At 41.4% G+C, this 20,620-nt stretch overlaps 3 protein-coding genes across 10 annotated transcripts in view; 1 reads left to right on the top strand and 2 right to left on the bottom strand.

The window, feature by feature from the left end:
* Positions 1-3,796, top strand: part of LOC110973621 (inactive rhomboid protein 1-like) — a 47,373-nt gene extending 43,577 nt beyond the window's left edge. For all 5 annotated transcript variants that reach the window (XM_022224556.2, XM_022224559.2, XM_022224563.2 and 2 more), the window contains one exon: positions 541-3,796. In XM_022224556.2, coding sequence (XP_022080248.2) covers positions 541-972 — 432 coding nt within the window. In that variant the 3' untranslated portion in view covers positions 973-3,796. The remainder of the gene's footprint in view (positions 1-540) is intronic.
* Positions 3,797-4,532: 736 nt separating this feature from the next.
* LOC110973625 (ankyrin repeat domain-containing protein 55-like) lies at positions 4,533-6,112 on the bottom strand. The gene is made up of 2 exons (XM_022224568.2): positions 5,015-6,112; positions 4,533-4,786 (listed from the first exon to the last, which is right to left on the bottom strand). Exons 1-2 carry the CDS (start codon positions 5,943-5,945, stop codon positions 4,533-4,535), a joined length of 1,185 nt encoding a protein of 394 aa, XP_022080260.1. The 5' UTR covers positions 5,946-6,112.
* A 6,991-nt stretch (positions 6,113-13,103) lies between these two features.
* Positions 13,104-20,620, bottom strand: part of LOC110973597 (uncharacterized) — a 66,924-nt gene continuing 59,407 nt past the window's right edge. For all 4 annotated transcript variants that reach the window (XM_087139308.1, XM_087139306.1, XM_087139310.1 and 1 more), the window contains 2 exons: positions 19,888-19,986; positions 13,104-16,649 (listed from right to left, as the gene is read on the bottom strand). The gene's annotated coding sequence lies outside the window, so the exon portion shown is untranslated. The remainder of the gene's footprint in view (positions 16,650-19,887; positions 19,987-20,620) is intronic.

Raw genomic sequence — 20,620 nt, 5'->3', positions numbered from 1 at the left:
CCTAAATTATTCAGTTTAATCAAAGCAGACCAATGAATATACTGTTGTACTGCACATGTAGGAGGCACAGTCACGACCCTTCACACAATTATAAAAACACAAGATTTTGGGTGATACATTTTCAAAATGCAGTTCTTTCCCATCTCAGATTAGGATATTTCTGAGCTTACAATGATTATACTAAACAGAAAGAAACAAATTATATAGGGTGTCAAATGATTGCAGCAAAAGTTAAGAAACTTAGGAATAATTATTTAAAGCATGAACAGAATTTGAATGTGAATAGTTTAGGTCCTAGTTGTATACATCAGACTGACAAAGTAAAACAGCTACTGTTCCACAAAGTTTACATAGGATTTATTCAGGCATTGTATAAAACAAATAATGAATATTTCACACTTGTGCAATGGAAAGATTAATTTTACTAGGTGAAGTTTGTAACTGTCTCAATCTGTCACCTCATTCAGTTATTCTTACCATTGCGCCCATGAACATTCATTATTTGTGCATGTACATGTATAATGTTCCATCCAATCGCAGACTGGACCTGCGGGCGCCCAGTTTGGTCTCCTGGCCTGTCTGGTAGTGGAGGTCCTGCAGAGCTGGCAGATCCTCAAGTCGCCCTTCAAGGCCCTGGCCAAACTCCTCTTCATCATCGCCCTCCTCTTTGTCCTGGGCCTCCTGCCCTGGATCGACAACTATGCCCACTTGGGGGGCTTCATCTGTGGTACCTTCCTCTCCTTCATCTTCCTGCCCTACATCTACTTTGGGGAGTTTGACCGCAACCGAAAGCGTGTCCAGATCCTGGTTAGTATCTTTCTCCTGCTGGCCTATTACTGCCTGGTTTTCACCGTCTTCTACCTCCGCCTCTTGAAGGACTGCTCCTGGTGTCAGTTCTTCAACTGCGTGCCCCTGACGGATGACTTCTGCAACGACATGGACCTCAGGCTGGACAAGATTCCCGTTTTATGAAGAAACCACAGGCTTCAGTTGTCATCATCTAGGAACAGTGACGTTTGTTTTGAGCAAGACAACAGATGAAGCTCTACATTTAATCTGATGCTTTGGTGTAGTATGCTCTTAATATTCAGCTACTACAACCATGTGGATTCCGAATGGAAGAATATAATTTGTGTAAATGAATGAATGGATCTGCACTCTTCTGATGTCATCTCCTGAAAACTTGGACCCAGGACAAACCAGCAATGTTGTGATCCACAGATCACAGGCCTCTTGTAAATATATGTGGCATTAAACGCAAGAGGGCACCATTTTTAACTTGAAGTAATGTAGCCCATTGGATGAACCTTTATTTGCAACATGTATACTGGTCTCTTGGGTGTTTATGATTGCATTTCAGTTTTTTCATTTTGTGTCTAATGTGTTTAATTTTTGTTTTTGCTGTTTGCTCCTACAAGCAGTAGGAAGAACCTGTCTTGGCCATCTGTGCACCACCAGAAACATTTTCTGGTGATGTAAATGTCAAGGAATAGACCTGAAGCACAATGATGTCATGCTTTGTTTACATGCACGCTTTCCCATATGTGCTGAGTGGATCTTATCACACCTCGCTATCATAGAAAGTACATACGTCTGTCGATAAAGAGTGAAGTCAATATGTTGTTGGTCTATTGAAAAAAATTAAGACCAGTTAACCCATCGAGCAATTTCTCGGTCTTAAATTGAAGAAAATGAGCAGGATAATCAGATTTTACTGTTGCAGTGTATAATTCCAGTTTGATGGATGAGCGTCATTTGCGAATAAAAGAAATTTAAGTTTTACTTTGGATGTAGTAGAGTTCCATGGTGCCGTGAAATCGCTGCAAGAGGGATCTTTCCGCCCCATTCTAGGTGTTGTACCAAATTCATCAATTTGGTTGTGCGCCCAGATTTAAAAAGAGCTCACAACTTTGCATCGCCACTCATTCAGAGCAACCTCTTAGTTTGCCACAAACTTTAAAGAAGTAAACGTGTGCAACAAGTTTTGCTTTTCCCCATTTTCTCCACCTGTACATTTCCTCTTTCTGTCTCTCATAGCGTGCAAGACTATTCACAAAATTAGATTGCCGCCTAACAGTGCTTACATGTTCGCAATGATAATTATCCAACAGGTGCAGCATTGTCCACTGCCTTGATAGTTTTGGTTAAAATGCCATAGAAATCACATTTCAAATGACTCAGATATCACTGCTGCTCATATTTTTATTTGTAAAAGTGTGTGGAACAGATGCTTTTCCGGGAAAACGCATTGTGCCGTTGCATCAGCCATTGCTGATGAAAAACAAAAAAACTCTGTACGACTTCCAACAAGTAATCCACACCAGATTGCCTGCAGATTAGTTTTTGACAGCTCTTTAGCACCCACATGTTGCACACGTGCAAGCCCTGGACAGCATTGAGAAATTGGACAGTTTGTACAGCTGCCGAATCGGTATTAAGTTATTGCATGTAGGTACAAGAACTGGGAGATTTAGACTCCAGCACCAATCAAATTCGGAATCTGAACCCCCTTATTGCACATCGAATTGAATCCAGCTGCTGCTCAATCCAGATGTAAATCTCCTTTTTCGTAAAGCCCCATTCATTGTGAGCCATCCTACTATAAAAACAAGCACTGCCAACACTCTTAACTTGAATCTAGGAGATGTTTCGTCCTCTAGAGAAATGTTTGAAGAAAAAACATACTGACATGGGGACTAACACTGCACTGCCACTTTCTCGTACCATCACCCGACCCTCTTCCTCCATTTAGCACACGATTGGGGTCAAGCAGAAGTTGCAGGGTACTTTACTTTCCAAAGCGGTTTACGTTGGTGATGATGAATACCAACAATTTTGATGCAGTGAAGACTTTGTGAGTTATTTTTTTAAAATAAATATACATGTACTGTTATTTACATTTCTGTGAGACAGTCACAATTCCAAACTCTCCTAATGTGTACTGTTTAATTACTTGTTGCCAAGGAGTGAAGAATTTCAACTGAGTTTCAGGACTGATTTGTTCCAAGCCATTTGTTTCATTTTCCCCCCTCATTTTTAGGATCAGTGGAAAATATGGGGTAGCACTTTATAGACTAACTTCACACAAGATACTGCTTAAGCTTTCGTAGCAACAACTACTTCATCAGATATATTTTTAGAAAGTTGTTTTTCCTTGGACTACATGTATTCATTTATTAGTTATCCAACGAAAACCGGACGAATTGCCCGTAGACCACTGTGAAACAGCGACATCAATAAAGCAGCTGGTAAAACAAAGCACCATCTCCAGTCTACTAGATTTATTATCACAACTGGTTTTTATTGCACAGTGAGAACAACTTAATACACATTAACGTTTACATTCCTCTTTTCTCGTACAATGGTATGATTGTATATATACATGTATTTTCAAGTTATGTATAAAAATCCTTATTTGAAAAATCAAGGTTTTATACATATATACATCATTAAAGATACCATGTACATTTTATTCTAATTTATAAGTTACATCCAGTTTAAGATTGCCATATTATGTCAAAACGACCGATTTTATGAAATACTGTAAGCTTTGTTTCTGTGTGTTAGACCGCTAAACTTCAAATGTGCCATTTTACAAATTCAAAATTTGAAAGACGATTTGTACACTTAAAAGTAATTGTCTACTTAAAAAATCGTGACTTGTACAGTTACAACAAACTACATTTGTTGGTCATAAGCACTTCATTATTGTGTCCCATAGTGCTTGCCTAGTTGTCTTTCCAGACATTGAACTTTACGATGGAGAAATTGAAATAAACTGAAATAAAAGAGCAAAGTTTCATTTTGTTTCATTTACCAGCTTAACATTACCCTTAAGAAATACTTTGACGGTAATGTGGAATTAGTTTCAACGAAAGGTTTGACTTTGGTCCAGAAGAAAAACAATTTTACCTGCTAATTTTTGTTATTATCGTAAACACAACTAAGGTCACACACAGTATCGAACTACTTTAAACAGACACAAATTGCAGCAAGGTGTACATTTTTACTATTAAACGAAAAGGCACGTACCGGTAGTTGTTTGCAAATTCAAGTTCACGAAGAGTGCAAAAGGCAGTGTTCCTATACATGTACATGTATCTGCGCGCTCGCAATAACCGGATATCTTATAATATTTCGTTTTCATGGTTGAACCGTTCTTGAAGTTCTGTTTTAAGAATGACGCCGGAAGTCAGTGTCATCATCAGACTAATATCGAGGGAAAAATGTCAATTTCCTATCGTCTATGTTGCCCTGACAAAAACCGACTGAGAAACTATAGTTTGATATTCAAAAGAGACAGGTAATTTGCTTTAATGTGTGCATGAGTTGGTTCGAGACCTCGAGTTTTTATTCATTTTTCAATAAATACAGAAACCCGAAGAAAATATCCGGGGTTTATTTTTGAGACACCGATTATTATTCTTATTATTATTGCTGAAATTATTCGAAAGATTCAGAATTAGCACTAAGCTCATAAAAAAAAATCAGGTGGTCTCACCAAAGTGCTTGAATTTGAGTTCTAATGGGGTTTAGAGGAGTTTGTCGATCTGTGCACGTAGCGCAGTCAACGGTTTGGTGCTGCCGTCAGCCCGGGAAGCCAATGAGAACCTTCCTTCTGAAATCATGGGGAATCCGTGTTGTCTCCTCATCTCTGTCTGGTCAGAGAGAGCCGAATGGCAATCATCGTCGTCGAAAAACACGTCGTCGTGATCCGCACTCTCCCGAATATTGCCGAGGCGTCCCGACACCGTGTTTCTCCGGATGTGTGGCTTTGGTCGCCGTACTGTTGGGAGCAAAGGAATCAGCATTGCATACATTTAATTGTCAGCAATAATCACAATCTTACTCTGCATGATTTACTTTTTGTTTGAATTTGTTTGGTCTTTTGTGTTTGGTTTGGTTTTGTTTGGGTTGGTTTGGTTTGGTGCAGTGTTTTTTATTTGATGATACACTGTTTAGGATACCTCTCAGAATTAACACGAGAATTATTTGGACTAGAATTTTTTCTTACCTGCAGAGCCTGGTCTTCTGTTTATTGGTGGCAATCCGTCATGCATGCTTTCTGAGCCAGAATCTTGAGATGACCGTCTCCTCTTCGGCGAAAAGTCGGCCAGGGAAAGAGAGGCCAGATCAAAGATGTCGTCGTCGCTGAAAGACTGCGACCGCCGTCTGGTGTCCAGGTCGAGAAGTCCATCCTCGCAATAGGACGACTCAGAGCCATAACAGGAGTCGAACTCCGTCTCGGTGATAGACGTGCACATCCTGCACAGCCCGCTGCCGCGACGCCACTCCGTGACGTTCCCTGGCGATTCGGTAATCGCCGGCAGATGGGTGTGTGGAACAGGAGACCCATGGCTCGGCTTGGCCCAGTCGAACGCACTCAGGAAGTTGGAGTCTGCTACGGTGGTAGATGCCTTGCCTTGCTTGACGAGGATGGTAGCGCAAACATCGAAGCCCAGACTGAGGGTCTGCATGAGCGGAGTAACCCCGTTAAAGTCAGCCACGTCGACGCTCATACCACGCTCAATCAGAGAATCTACCATCAACTTGACTGACGCAGCGCTGCCAGACGTGGCTGCATGAAATAAGGCCGTGCGTCCGCTAACGTCGTTGTGATTCAAGTCCAAGTTGGGATCACTGTACTGCAGTAACAAATCCACCTCCCTGTCCTTGCCTTGCATACACGCCCACGAAAGGGCATTCCGCCCGGTAGCATCGGCGGTGGAGACGGCGGCACCTTTGTTCAACAGCGTCTTGACGATTTTATGGCGGCTCTTTGGGTCATCCACAAAGACGGCATGGATGAGCGGTGTCTTGCCGCACTCGTCTCTCTCATCGGGGTTCGCTCCTGCCTCCAACATCATCCCGACTTGCCGAGGACGGCCAGCCGAGATTGCACGCACCAAGGCATGGTGACTTGATTTGCACTCTTGCGGGAACATGGTGTTTGGATCAACGAAGTTGTTGAACAACTGAATTATGAAAAGGACAGGCACACGACCGACTTGTTTCACCGTGGGACTACAGAGCTAGTACACAGCGATCGAGTGCTAATGTGTCGCTCTAGAAAACCCAACGGCTCTAACAGCTTCACGCTTGCTCCCGCTGTGGCAAAGTTGATCAAATGACACTGCGATAACCAATTCCTGCTTCTTTTATATCATTCCCACATCATTGCAGAGTAGCTGCTCACCACATGTCAACCCAGATACTTTCGTCAGCATTTCATTCATTGGGAATCCTCGCCGTCAACTGACCTCGTGTTGCTGTGTGCCAGGCGTCGTACCTTACGAAACGGCGTGTTTACTGGGCATGGTTTCAGTTACTTTTCTACGTCACGTAGCGGTCTCGTGACGGGAGTTGTGTTTTTGTATTTCAGTGGCTTATGCACTGCGCGAGTAATCTCTTTCATCAATTTTAATAAACTACTGAGGGACGGGCGTATGGTAGTGTCCTGATTTTTTCTACAGTTTTTGTTGGCAGTGTCGAATTGGTGCCTGGATCTTAATCAAAATGAATGTGGGTCGCATAAATGCGATATTTGGTTTACCCAAACAGCTTTTGTTGTTCTTTCATCTGAAAAGTAACTGGACCCATGTTTTTATGGTATCAGATTTTGTTTGTTTCTTCTTGACCCTAGTCACATTTTCTTTTCCCTCAATCCAAGAAATGGAGATTGCCTACCAATCTTACACGCTAACCTTCGATCCGTAAGTTCAGATTTTTGCTCTTTTCAGCTTGGTTGCAATCGATCTTTTTTACCTTATGTCGGGAGAGAACTTTTGGAGTCAATGATTTAAAATTTGCTTTAGTGTCACGGGGGTGACTTGCGTTGCACCGTGTTTCGTGTCGCTTTCTTTGTTTCAGTATTTTCGCAAGACACCCGTTCCTCTCGTAGATGTCAAGCTCCGTGCACGCACCACTATGGGATGTACACATTCTGGTTGGGTTTAACTTCGTTGTCGAGGAGCAGTTCTTCAGTACTAAACCTGTTTAGATCCACTTAGTCTTTAGCAAATGTAGATTCGGGGAGCGATGGGGGCCATTTTTTTTAAAGTGAATTTTAGTCAGTTTCACCTCCCTTTCTAGATCTTCCAAAAGCGTGTAAAAAGCAAACAAATTCGCCTTCCCCAAAATTTGGTCCTGGATCCGCCCCTTCTTCTTTGGAGTGCATTTTGCGGCTTGTCAATTTTATCAGTATTAAGTGTAATGAGAGAAGAATCAATGTCAAACAATTTTTGACAGAAACTACTCGAAAATCTTTCACATCGTTGAAACTGGGTATGTGTTAGTTTAAGCAATTGAGATTTACCTAATGAGAACAGTGATTAAATCGCTCTTTCAACTAGCACGAAGGCGATTATATAGAGATAATTCATGGTCCCCGGATATCAGCACATATCGCAGCTGATAACTAGGTCACTAGGAGGGCCCACGTGACCCAGTTTTAAACTGAACGGTAAATAATTTTCTTGTTTCCATACGTTCACGCGCACAAAGTGAGATTCACAACGGGTTAGTCTTTGTATAGTCCCTTGTATTCTTGTATGTCTTGCTCAGGGAGACTTTTTAAGATGGTATAGGCTTATGTCAGTCCACATTGAGCAAACAAAAATAAAAATTTGCCTGTAATCGAAGGCATGCTTCTTCAGCTGTAGTTCGACGTCCTTTGTGCAGCCTTTTTGGGAGTGCTAGAATTTCCTATACTGTCTTCCAAAGAGGATCCTTTTTAATCGTTATTTTGTCACGAAACAAAACACTGTAAATTTGGTTTTCGGGCAAGCCATATTCGGAACATAATACATTCAGAAAACGAGCCCCTCGCCACATATTTGGCTTTTATTTACACTCTGCGTTGCATGCAAACTCAAAAGTGATTTTCCATAGTCCTGGCCTTTCCAACGTCACAGCGGTATATAGTTTTGCCAGACAGTTAAATGTAACTAATTTATGGCTGGCCATCAGTGTAAAAAGAGAAGAAATCACAATCTTTTGTCTCTTCTACCCTAACGGAGCAAATGGAAAATAGGCTTGCTAGCTAATAAGGTGAAGTTCCTGCACACACTAGTACTGGATGCCCATACAAAATGGTGGTCTTTTTCTTTTCTTTTTTTTAATTTTTAGGGCCTACAGGAATCAGGTTGCTGCAAGGCATAAAAGCAGTAGAAAGGAATGGATCACGAAGTATGGCTGGGACTCCCTGTGGAACATTTATTTTCATTAATTTTACGGTTGTATTCTGAGCACAAGTGTATAACTTAGTGGACCACCACTGACCATCCTACACTGGTCTTGGGTTTGTCTTGTGGGAATTTCATGTTAACTTTGTTTTGTCGTTTTCTCGACACGCTAGAGATACGGAAGCGACTTCATACTAGCCCGCACTTCCTAGAGATACACGGGGGAAGAAATCCGGTCTCATCTTCATGTAAACATGGACCTGTGCATGCGTAATCCTACTGTTCATTGTGGAAACAAACACGGGCAAAACAGTTATTCAGTTCAGTACGGAGTCAAAACTCAGCACTACACCTATTTTACTTGGGAGTTAGTGATTTTGCTCCCGTCATCGAAAGTTGAATCTCTTTTGACGTTCGAGTCATACTTGTAGATTATTTTTCTGCTTGTGGCGTCATTAGGCGATCTTGTTTGTCGCACGTTTTCTTTTGTCTGGCAATTTTAACTAAAAGACTATTCAAATGACGTGACGTCATGACCATATTATGCCAGGCGCAGTTGGTCAACTTTTTCTGTAGAACAGGGCGGGAGCAGTGCAAATAAATGAAGTATCCAAAGGACACTCTTTTATCATAATGCGCTTTGTCCCACGGACGCTTAGAAAAATCTGAGTCCTCGAGACAGTCTTACGCGTTGCCATGTTGTGAGCTCATCGCCTCCACTCATTTTGTAACGACGGAGAACTCTTTCATAGAATACTCTATTTATAACGGCGTCCATCGATAGCGACAACAATGAGTTAAATTTGGCACAGATTTGGGAGCGGGACGGCGATGGAAGTGATAACAGTGACAAGTGAAATAGTATCTGCTTCAACCGCTTCCATGTGTTGAATTTATTAACATTATCATTGGTATAATTATACACAGCCGCTGGTATTTGTGGCAACTTGGCGCGTATTTATTAATTTTTTTTGTGTTCTTCTTTTAAGGTCAGCCATTGCTCTTCAAATGTCATTCGAGTAGATGATAATGAAAAATAGTGTGTTGGTCGACTCGATCGTTGCGGTTCGCGGTCAGCCAACAAAAAGAAATCAATGAAGTGTATGTAATCTTGAATCGCAATAGGTGTTTGTTTTGAGTAAATGTCTGAAATGGTCTCTAAATCGATCCTTTATCGACTCCAGTGTTCCATTTTTAGAGGAGTCAGTTTTCCAAAAATAAGTTCCAATTTTAGTATAAAAAAAGTTTTTTAGTAGCATAGTATATTATTGATCAAAAGTGCTTAATTTGGATAAAAATCGAGGTTGTGTCGATGTTTCGTTTTAAATTGTAGGTTGGGAATGAAATATCCACCTGTAACCTTTAAGTGTTTGTCAACCATTTTTGAATTCATAAAGATTTTGGTTTTAATGAAAATTCGTGCTTTTGTGTAGCGGAGTATAGAAACAACTCTTCTGTATGATGTCCTATATAATGGATGCTGTAACATTTAATACGAATTATCAGTAAAAATATTTTTAAATCGGAGCTTTGATAACATCCAAACTTTCAAATTTAAAACTGAATTCGTAAAAACACTACATTTAACAATTAGTGTGAATGTTCCAGGCTCTTTTTTGTATTTGACAAATAAATAAATCGTAATGTCACACGTTGTGCGAAGAGAAGATCATCAACTTGGGCGGTTTTGGTACGCATGAGTCACACAGGAAACTAGTGGTATGATTTTGGAATTCCCTCAAATCACAGCAATAAAATGGCTTCTGTTATTGATCACGATGGAAGCACTATTGAGAAGTCGTGCCACTGCATCCATACAAAGATAGAGTGGAAGTTGCGTTACGTAAATAGGGTGATTTGATTATCAGACATAGTTACTAATTGTTAGCAGCTTTCAGGGTGGTGTCAAATTAAAACTGAAAACGCTTTAGGTGTTTAGACACGACTGACAGGTGAAAATGTGATTTACTAAATTCACACATGATACAACATTCGTCCATTACTAGCCTACGTACCAGAAGTCCAGAGAAGGCTAACAAATTAAATGACGTGAACATAACGTCATCATTCGATTTATCGCTGAGTTTTCAATATTTGTTGTTATTCCATCACTGCATTTTTCACTTCAGGTTAAAGTGGCGTGTTTTTAGCGGACGAATTGTTTTAGATGACGTTTGGGTTATGTAAAGGCAACGCCATTATCGCGTGACATTAGCTTGGAGGTCCTATTTCGATTCTGTCTAAAGAATGCACACCAAACAGATTTAAAGCAAATACAATATACGAGTTTTGGCAGAGGTAAGTTATAGGTTAATTTAAAACAGTACCACCGTTAAGTCGATGCAAGTGTCACTTGACATCTTAAATGTACTTGCCCACTTTCATGAGAACATAAAACAAGCAATTGTTTATATGAACTGCTTATGTAAATACACATTCTGTATTCTGTAAGGGTTAAGTTTTTAAAAAGGTGGTGTTCTTCAGAAATGTTTGTGGCTCTGCGGGAAAGTGTCGTGTTCCGAACTAAGGGGAGCAGGGTTCGAATCTGGGAGGAGATGTCTTTTTCAATTTGAAGTTCTAATTGTAAACTTAAGGGTTAAGTTCAAAAAAAAAGGTAATGTTCTTCAGAGACGTTTGTGGCTCTGAGGGAAAGTGTCGTGCTCCAAAGTAAGGGGAGCAGGGTTCGAATCTCGGTAGAGACGCCTTTTTAAATTTCGATTTGAAGTTGGAAATGTAAACCTAAGGGTTAAGTTTAAAAAAAAAAGTAGTGTTCTTCAGAGATGTTTGTGGCTCTGCAGGAAAGTGTCGTGCTCCGATCTAAGGGGAGCAGGGTTCGAATCCGGGTAGAGACGTCTTTTTAAATTTCAATTTGAAGTTCTAATTGTAGGTTAAGTTTAAAAAAAAGGTAATGTTCTTCAGAGACGTTTGTGGCTCTGAGGGAAAGTGTCGTGCTCCAAAGTAAGGGGAGCAGGGTTCGAATCCCGGTAGAGACGTCTTTTTAAATTTCAATTTGAAGTTCTAATTGTAAACTTAAGGGTTAAGTTTTAAAAAAAAGTAATGTTCTCCAGAGATGTTTGTGGCGCTGAGGGAAAGTGTCGTGCTCTGAACTAGGGGGAGCAGGGTTCGAATCCCGGTAGAGACGCCTTTTTAAATTTCGATTTGAAGTTGGAAATGTAAACCTAAGGGTTAAGTTAAAAAAAAAAGTAGTGTTCTTCAGAGATGTTTGTGGCTCTGCAAGAAAGTGTCGTGCTCCGAACTAAGGGGAGCAGGGTTCGAATCCGGGTAGAGACGTCTTTTTAAATTTCAATTTGAAGTTCTACTTATAAACCTAAGGGTTAAGTTTAAAAAACAAAGTAGTGTCCTTCAGAGATGTTTGTGGCTCTAAGGGAAAGTGTCGTGCTTCAAAGTAAGGGGAGCAGGGTTCGAATCCCGGTAGAGACGTCTTTTTAAATTTCAATTTGAAGTTGGAAATGTAAACCTAAGGGTTAAGTTTTAAAAAAAAGGAAGGTTCTCCAGAGATGTTTGTGGCTCTGAGGGAAAGTGTCGTGCTCCGAACTAGGGGGAGCAGGGTTCGAATCCCGGTAGAGATGCTTTTTAAATTTCAATTTGAAGTTGGAAATGTGATCCTAAGGGTTAAGTTTAAAAAAAAAAGTAGTGTTTATAAGAGATGTTTGTGGCTCTGTGGCAAAGTGTTGTGCTCCAAAGCAGGGGTTGCAGGGTTCGAATCCCGGTAGAGACACCTTTTTAACTTCAAAACTACTGAACAAAACCGTAAGGTTAAGTAAGAGAAATGCGAAAAACAGATTGGGGACCCAAATAGCAAGTGGTTAAGAGCACTGCTTGGGAACCAGAGGACCCGGGTTCAAATCCCGGTTAAGGGCGGAGTGGTATGGTGGACATGAAGGTCCCCTACCGCTCCGCCCTTTTTTCTACCCAAATCGGACCCAAATCGGACCCAAATCGGACCCAAATCGGACCCAAATCGGACCCAAATCGGACCCAAATCGGACCCAAATCGGACCCAAATCGGACCCAAATCGGACCCAAATCGGACCCAAATCGGACCCAAATCGGACCCAAATCGGACCCAAATCGGACCCAAATCGGACCCAAATCGGACCCCAAATCGGACCCAAATCGGACCCAAATCGGACCCAAATCGGACCCAAATCGGACCCAAATCGGACCCAAATCGGACCCAAATCGGACCCAAATCGGACCCAAATCGGACCCAAATCGGACCCAAATCGGACCCAAATCGGACCCAAATCGGACCCAAATCGGACCCAAATCGGACCCAAATCGGACCCAAATCGGACCCAAATCGGACCCAAATCGGACCCAAATCGGACCCAAATCGGACCCAAATCGGACCCAAATCGGACCCAAATCGGACCCAAATCGGACCCAAATCGGACCCAAATCGGACCCAAATCGGACCCAAATCGGACCCAAATCGGACCCAAATCGGACCCAAATCGGACCCAAATCGGACCCAAATCGGACCCAAATCGGACCCAAATCGGACCCAAATCGGACCCAAATCGGACCCAAATCGGACCCAAATCGGACCCAAATCGGACCCAAATCGGACCCAAATCGGACCCAAATCGGACCCAAATCGGACCCAAATCGGACCCAAATCGGACCCAAATCGGACCCAAATCGGACCCAAATCGGACCCAAATCGGACCCAAATCGGACCCAAATCGGACCCAAATCGGACCCAAATCGGACCCAAATCGGACCCAAATCGGACCCAAATCGGACCCAAATCGGACCCAAATCGGACCCAAATCGGACCCAAATCGGACCCAAATCGGACCCAAATCGGACCCAAATCGGACCCAGGGGAAAGAAGATTTCTTACATATATATACCCTATCATCCTAAACAGATAAACACATAAGAGGCATCACGTTTATCCAGCAAATTCAACAGAAGTTTATTACAACCTTGACGAAGAATGCAAGTAACATTTCATGGGTAATATTCTATTTGGGGAGGTGTACTAGTGGAAACTGTTACCATTATTGATGGAAATAGTGTTGTGCCCTTATTACCCTTGCAATCTGATTTTCTTAAAGGTACTCTGTGCTGAATAACTTAGTTTTCTACAATAATTATGTAAACCAGAAGAATTACAATCTACAGTACATCTATAAAGAACAATTCTAAAGGGCATTACTAATTAAATAATGTTTTCGAACTTTTGACATTGGTACACAGGGATCACATTGCTCCTTGTGGTAACTGAATTATAATGCACGATGTTGGTGTAACTCTTTAAAAGAACCTTTTAGAGCATTCTTAGTTTTTGACTTATTTCATAAAAACCGTAGATGAAATTTGTTGGAGAATCTGTTTTGCAAAAACATTTATATTTTGTAGCACCCATTTTAACCCCAAACAAATAGCCGAGAACACAGCTACACTAAACCGGTGCTTATGAAACTTATCGTAAGTCTCCGAGCTATTCCAAGAAATTTGTCAATGGAATATGCTCAAAACTTTATATGGATTTTGTGGAATACAACTAAAAATCCATGTTAAAATCTCCGGGGCTCGTTAGAAGTTGTCATGTGCTGTATTCCTGGATATCCGTTTGGGAAAACTGTTGCAAAAATGTTTGAACATTGATTTGATTATTACCATAATTGAATGAAGTGGTGTTGTCTTAAACCTGTAACCTGCAACCAGAAAGTCTTAAAGGTGATGTGAATAACTTTTAAAGACCGTCTAAAGTATTTTAAACCACGAGTTACAAAATAAAATACATGTATGAATAAATTCTGAAGAGCTCTTATAAAAACATGCCCCAACTGCATGGAAAGTCCCATTTCAATTCCTCCAAATTTTGCTGGGTTGAAATTGTGGAATCTGATTTCAAAGTTGCAAGCACTACATGTGTGCATTTCATTTTGCTTGCATCAACACCATAATTCATTCTTTGTGGCAATTTCATCTCATATACATCTACTGTAGTTGATATTGTGCAGCTGGAACCTTGAGCAGAATTGTGTCAGTTTAGCACACTTGTCATATCAATCATAAGGCATGATGTAGAAGGCAGAAAGATTCAAGGATGACAGTACTTTTTTTTCAAAATACAATATAAATATAAGTTTTCCCGGCCAAATTCGTCATCTTCCTAGTCAAATTTGTTATTGTTCATTCATATTCCAACGAATTTATTGAGCTGGTTACTCCCAAGTTTCTTTTTCATACAGCATATGTCTTCGAATTCGTTTACAGACGTCGATTAGTGTACTGTACCAAATTCATTTTAAAACAAATTTCATTCAATTGAAAAGTGCACAGCCGTCATCCGATTTCGTGCTGGATGACTGGAATGGAAAATTCCTCCCGAACTTTTCTTTCAGGTCGTCTATGGGCAATCATGTTTGCATTTTGAGCCGTACAAACTGCAAAACTTTAAGGTAAGAGGAGTATACACACTTTCCATAAATGTGCATGTATACCAAGATTTTTTTGATTCTCCGAAAAAATGGCTTACTTTCTCTTTTTCGGTCAGTTTTAAGCAACATTTTTGCCTTTATATATTAATTTATAGTCATCCTTTTAGGAATTTCCCCCTATTTGTCCATTTGAGTGATATAAAGAATTTTACATCACATTTATATCGAGATCTCTACCTGTGAACCGACCGTTCCCTTTCATTCAATGTTTTGCAGAAATTAGTTACAAAGAAAAAAGAATAACATTACACGAATCTCACAAATGCTTGCCGATTCAGGAAATTGAAAGCCAAAACACATACTGCAGGAGTGTCCACACAAATTTGAATGCTTTTTGCACATTTTTCCAAATTGAATGCCAGGCTTCCACTTTTTGAACAAGACTGTGCAATCGCATGCTCTTAGAATGAAACTGAATGATCAGTTTTGCTCCTTGAATTGTGATCTAGATCATCAATTTCGTGCTAATTTGAATGAAACTGTTCTCAATTCATATGCAAAGATGATGAATTTGGCCGGGAAAACCTATACAATAAAGTGGTGCAAAATTCAAATTGGATTCTACAATTAATAATGAAATATTGTTTAATCGAATTTTTAGGAGATTAACAGGAAGGGTAAAAGTGTAGGCAACATGCGTAAGAAGCTTTTTACAAGTTTTACAATTACTGCACACAGATCTCCTTAACTCATGAATTTTATTGTAAGGAAGTGCAATATGCAATATAAGAAACCAATGAAATGTTCATATTCCAAGACATGGTGTGCCCATCCAAATGTGTTCCAAGTCTCGATGTACAGTGGAATGCTGCTATACCCAACACCACTATACCTAACATTCGGATGTACCGAACATCGTCCTTGGCTCCCAATAATTTATGCACAGAACCTACCAACCGCTATTCAGTTGCCGTTTGTAATTTCCGAAAGTCAACATGATAAAACAGTCAGTGTTTTTATATTGGAAAGTGACAAGTGGCCATTATTTCCCAGAGGATTAAAAGGGAAAGCCACTAGTTGTCAACGGTATTGAATGGACACTGGTTTTGCAACTCTGCATGATCGGGTGCGGAAGAAAACCGCACATACGCGCACGGTGGCACTGCACTAACAATAGTCTAAAGAGGACGCCGCTGATGCACAAATCAACCGAGATTCGCCACAGCATGCATCAGAGATTGATCCTGCACGATAGCTTCATGACTTTTATGATAAACTTGATATCAATTTTTTGACTCAAGATTAAATAAAAAACAAAAATAATTGACAGATACATTTCTAGAAACCTTAAATTTGAATGCAACAGCAAAACATCGCGAAAACAGCAAACCATAGTATCACAAGAGGGTGCACTTCAGTTAGACAAGAGAGGGCGCTATTCAACATGGCAATGAAAGGTTCTGCAGTTAAATTTGCTATACTGAACGACCACTGTACCAAACATCTAGCGTGGACCCCGTCGTGTTCGTTATAGCGGCGTTCAACTGTACATGTACGTAATATGCTCCCCTTAAAACAGTGTTGGGTGCAGCAACCTTCCTTTCTCTTCAACTCAGCTTCAAAGGTAGATTTAGACAGAATACTTTACAATATTTTGACAAGTTTACAATTACTTCAACAGTTACTCAGGTAAAATAACCTTGAATAGCTTTCTTAAACAATTCTCCAGATTGTGATTGATTTATACCCTTTAGACAGTGCATAAAATTGAATGTTATGCAATATAACAGAAACCAGTTACATGTATATTACAGGTCCATATACATGATCCGATGGAAATGCAGCAATGGAAAAAGCAACAAGCATTCTCTTTCAACTCAGCTCACCTCACAGGCCTTAAGTAAACTGATCCATTGGGAACACAGTGTAGAGGTCATACCTTTCCATATCATGAGTAAACGTTGGAATGATGCAGTCCACTTTCATCTTAATTCCTTTGGACATGTGATCCAGCTCTGAGCACCTTGGCAGTTTCTTGATTTCCACCCTGAAAGTTTAAGGAGTACATGTACATTGTTGATTTACATGGCTGCTACAAATAATAACACCTGTAGGAAAATAAATTGTCTAAGTACAAGAAGTTGAGCAATGAAGAGTAGGTATGTGAAGATCTTGATTCGGAGTACACGGAAGCGCCCCTTCATTGTAATTTGAGTATAAAAATAAAGCAAGAGACTAAAACCTCAACAGATCTCTAATACAAAGTGCTATGAACTGTAGTAATTAATCATCTGCTCCAAGAGATCAAATTGTTCGACAAATTAGAAGCCCTGTGCATACACTGTACATGTATTTATACATGCAATGTACAAGTACACACGTACAGTCCTATGTACATGTACATTTAAAAACAAATTCACCCACGTAGTGCAAAAACATGTCATTCACAACATGACAGCAGCTGAACCCTAAGAGAGGCAGGCAGTGAGTCAGAATCGTCCATGACATTTTTCCTCATATCATCATACTTTTATTTTCACGTGGCTGAACTACACAGGATCTTAAAGCAGCAGTGGGTCCCAGAGATATAATGCTCATGGACACACCCTGGTGTCATGTCGACCAGTCAATCAATTGTCACTCAACAGACATCAAAACCCCCAGCTATGGGTAAACAGCAGGGCAGAGTGAGCCCTTGGCCAGCAGTCCGTCAAAGGGAGTAACCCTGACAGAAAAGCAATGAAGGAAGCCCCTTCAAGGCAGATAGCTGGTGAGCTCGACTACCCATTAACAACTGTAGCCAACATGGTGCTCACATCCCTTTGGATCCCACTAGCAAGGCTGAGAGGGGTGTTGATGCTTGGGCAACTCAGGACCTCCTTATACACTGCCCAGGTTTGTGCCCTGGAGAGGTCACTCAAAGGTCGCTGTTCCAGTGACAACACACCACAGAAGGCAGCAGTTACAAGTCGAGAGTGAATTGGCATAAGCTCTGAAGCTATGCGTTTTTAGCAATGGTGGGGGAAGCATTGTACATGTACATGCAATTCCACTGGTCAGCTTCTGTCCGCCACAAGCTGGGCAACCCCAAGCCAGTAAGATGCTGACCCACCACAATCTGCCTGCTCCAGTGGGTGCTTGGAGCTCAGGCCAAACCCAAAGAGCAGATTGCAATCACCACACCACACGAAGGAAATCGCCAATCTTGCGACTGGCAAGCTGGAATGTTAGGACAATCAACTGTGTCTATCACAACTTCTGCATTACCAACACCCTTTTCTCTATAAAGCCCATCCACAGTGTATCCTGGCAGAATCCTACACCTTGCCACTGGCATTAACTGGATCTCATCATCACCTGCAGGTCATCATTGAGCTGCGTCCTCAGTAAATGCAGTGGAGAGATGGGTTGAGCATTATCAAAAGCGGTATTCAAGGAAGAACACCATTACGCAAGATGCCATCTAGAACACCAACCCCTCCAGAAGTCATCAAGCTGGCCAGTAAACAGAGTGCCCTTTTCAACCACCTCAATGACTTTCTGTTTCAGTGCTAAGAAGAAGGAGCTCTATGTCAGGTCGTATGGGGTACCAATTTCATCACCCTTTAAAAAACAAGCGTTTCAAGACCAATTGCAATAAATACCAGGGTATACATGTTTCTCTCCTCAGTATCGTGAGCAAGACCGTCTTGGGCAGACTACGTCTGGTGGAGCAAGTCTATCCAGAGGCCCAGTGTGGATTCAGAGCAAAGAGATCCACCACTGACATGACCTTCTCTGAGGCAGTTGCCGAAGTGTCGAGAACAAAGGCAGCACTCTACATCTCCTTCATCAACCTGACCATGGCATTTGATTTTGTCAGCAGGAAAGGTCTCTCCACCATCCTGGCCTTCCTAAACTTCTTAGCCCGATTTTGTCTTTCCATGAGAATACGAAAGGCACCATACAGTATGGCTGCTCAACCTCTGACTCATTTCCTTAACCCAGTCAGAGAATGGAATCTATCTCAACATGAGAAGTGACACTGGCCTCTTCAACCTCGCCCACCTGAGGGCAAATACCAAATGCAAACAGTGCTTCTCCGGAAACTGCTCTTTGCAGACAATGCAGCACTGAATAGCACACACACAGGAGCGTCTACAATGATTTATAAACTTCATGTATGTCACGCACACTTGCAAGGAGTTCAGTCTTAAGACCAACACTATGGGGCAAGATGTCAATTCCACTCCCAACTTCTCCACTGGTGACTACACACAAAGGGTCATGGAAGATTTTATCTACCAATTAGGTTCAATTATCTCAAACCAACCTCTCTCTGGGCTCTGAGCTGAACTCCCACATAGGCAAAGTATCAGCAGCCACTGCCCGCCTTGCTGAGGTGGGGACAACTCCATGCTCACCACCAACATGAAAGTGCAGGTGTACCAGGCCTGTGTCCTTTGCACCCGTCTTTACAGTAGCAGGGGATGGACTTTATACTCCCCTTCAAGAGCACAGACTCAACACCTTCACCCTACTCAGCCAAACAGCAAGGTCCTGAAGGTCGTAGGCACACCAACCATGTTTGCACTGCTGTTGCAGAGTCACCTTCATTGGCTTTGCCATGTCAGCCACATGGTGGATGGCCACATTCCAAAGGATGTACATTATTGTACAGGGAACTTCTGGACCTGCTGGTAGACCAGTGCTCCACTATAAAGACGTCTGCAAGCAAGACCTCTGGGCCAGCAACATCAAACCACAAGACTGGGAAGCCCTTGCCACCAATCAAGTCAATGGCTGGTGAGCAACAGTGACAGGCTAGGAGGGAGGCGAAAAGGAGACACAGGTGCCAGCAAGCTGGTTCAGCCCCTATGGATCCAGGCACAGGCTTCATCTGCAGCACGTGCAACTGAGCCTACCGCTGTAGGGTTGGCCTAGTCAGCCACAGCGGGCGCTGCAAGTCAACCACTGACTTACCAACTCAGACGCAACTCCAATGTCTTCCACAACTGACAGGCCCCAACTGGTCAGCTTTGCAAATTGAAGGGGTTAGAGGTATTACCTCTGCATCATGAGTCAAGTTATGAATTATACTTTCACGACAAGGGTGACATAATTTTATGTACGGTGTACATGTACGTATACACAGTACTGTACATTACACTGATTTTAAGGCTTAAAGATGCTGGAGTCACCCAGTAATTCTCCTGGAGTTATTTTAACCTGTTTGTCTTGAATTAAAAGAATTCCACAGCAACCAATTGCTGGATATTTTGGATAAATACATGAAGTTGACTTACCAGTACATGTACTTGTGTTCCCATCCAAGATTTTGCCTTTGACAAGAAACTCATGTTCAGGCCGCAACAGAGAGCAGCAACTGATCTGACTTGACGGGCCTACACAGAGAAACAAAAGAAATGGACAGTCTTTTATTGGGGATGTAAATATGGGCTCAATGCACCAAAGTCAACAAAACTTGCTTCATATAATAGCATTTACAAGACCATGACTCCATTGGTTTAAAAATAGGGAAAATAGTAAGCTTTGCAGTCGAGAAGTAAATGTATTTTGCATTTTCAATGACAGTCAAAATCTTTCTACACTGTGTAATAGCTTTTGGGTTGATGTGGCCTTTTTTCACACAAGTGTGTTTGTGGTCCCATTCCATTATAAAGCAGGGAAAAGAATTTCAAATCTTAAAAAAAAACTTTAGTTCCCCACCACAAGGTACCCGAGTTTTATTTAATGTCAAAAACTGCAGGTAATGTTTGGTTTGTTGGTTGCTTCTAAGTATTTTCAAATGATAAAATTCCCATAAATCTGGAGCTGTGCCTGGAAACCTAAACGGATGCATTTCTGACATAAAATTATGTTACTTCTCAGAATAGTCTAGTGCTGGCTGAGTAGTGAATTTGGCTAATCGATTAATCACACATGAACTAAGAACTTCTAAATTACCTCCCTAAACTTCTCAATGATATAGCCCACAGACATTGTTGTTCAGCCTTCATTCATTGTTTGCGCATGTAA

The sequence above is a fragment of the Acanthaster planci genome, linkage group LG07, assembly GCF_054643075.1.
Source record: "Acanthaster planci isolate LZ-2023a linkage group LG07, COTS_SCS, whole genome shotgun sequence".
Taxonomy (NCBI): domain Eukaryota; kingdom Metazoa; phylum Echinodermata; class Asteroidea; order Valvatida; family Acanthasteridae; genus Acanthaster; species Acanthaster planci.
This window is presented reverse-complemented; position numbering and strand designations above follow the sequence as displayed.

What these genes read in the sequence shown, in the direction of transcription:
- LOC110973625 (XM_022224568.2), bottom strand. Translation starts at nt 5,945, where the DNA reads ATGTTCCCGCAAGAGTGCAAATCAAGTCACCATGCCTTGGTGCGTGCA. An exon ending in CAGAAGACCAGGCTCTGCAG is followed by an intron (nt 4,787 to 5,014) that starts GTAAGAAAAAAT and finishes TGCTCCCAACAG; the next exon opens with TACGGCGACCAAAGCCACAC.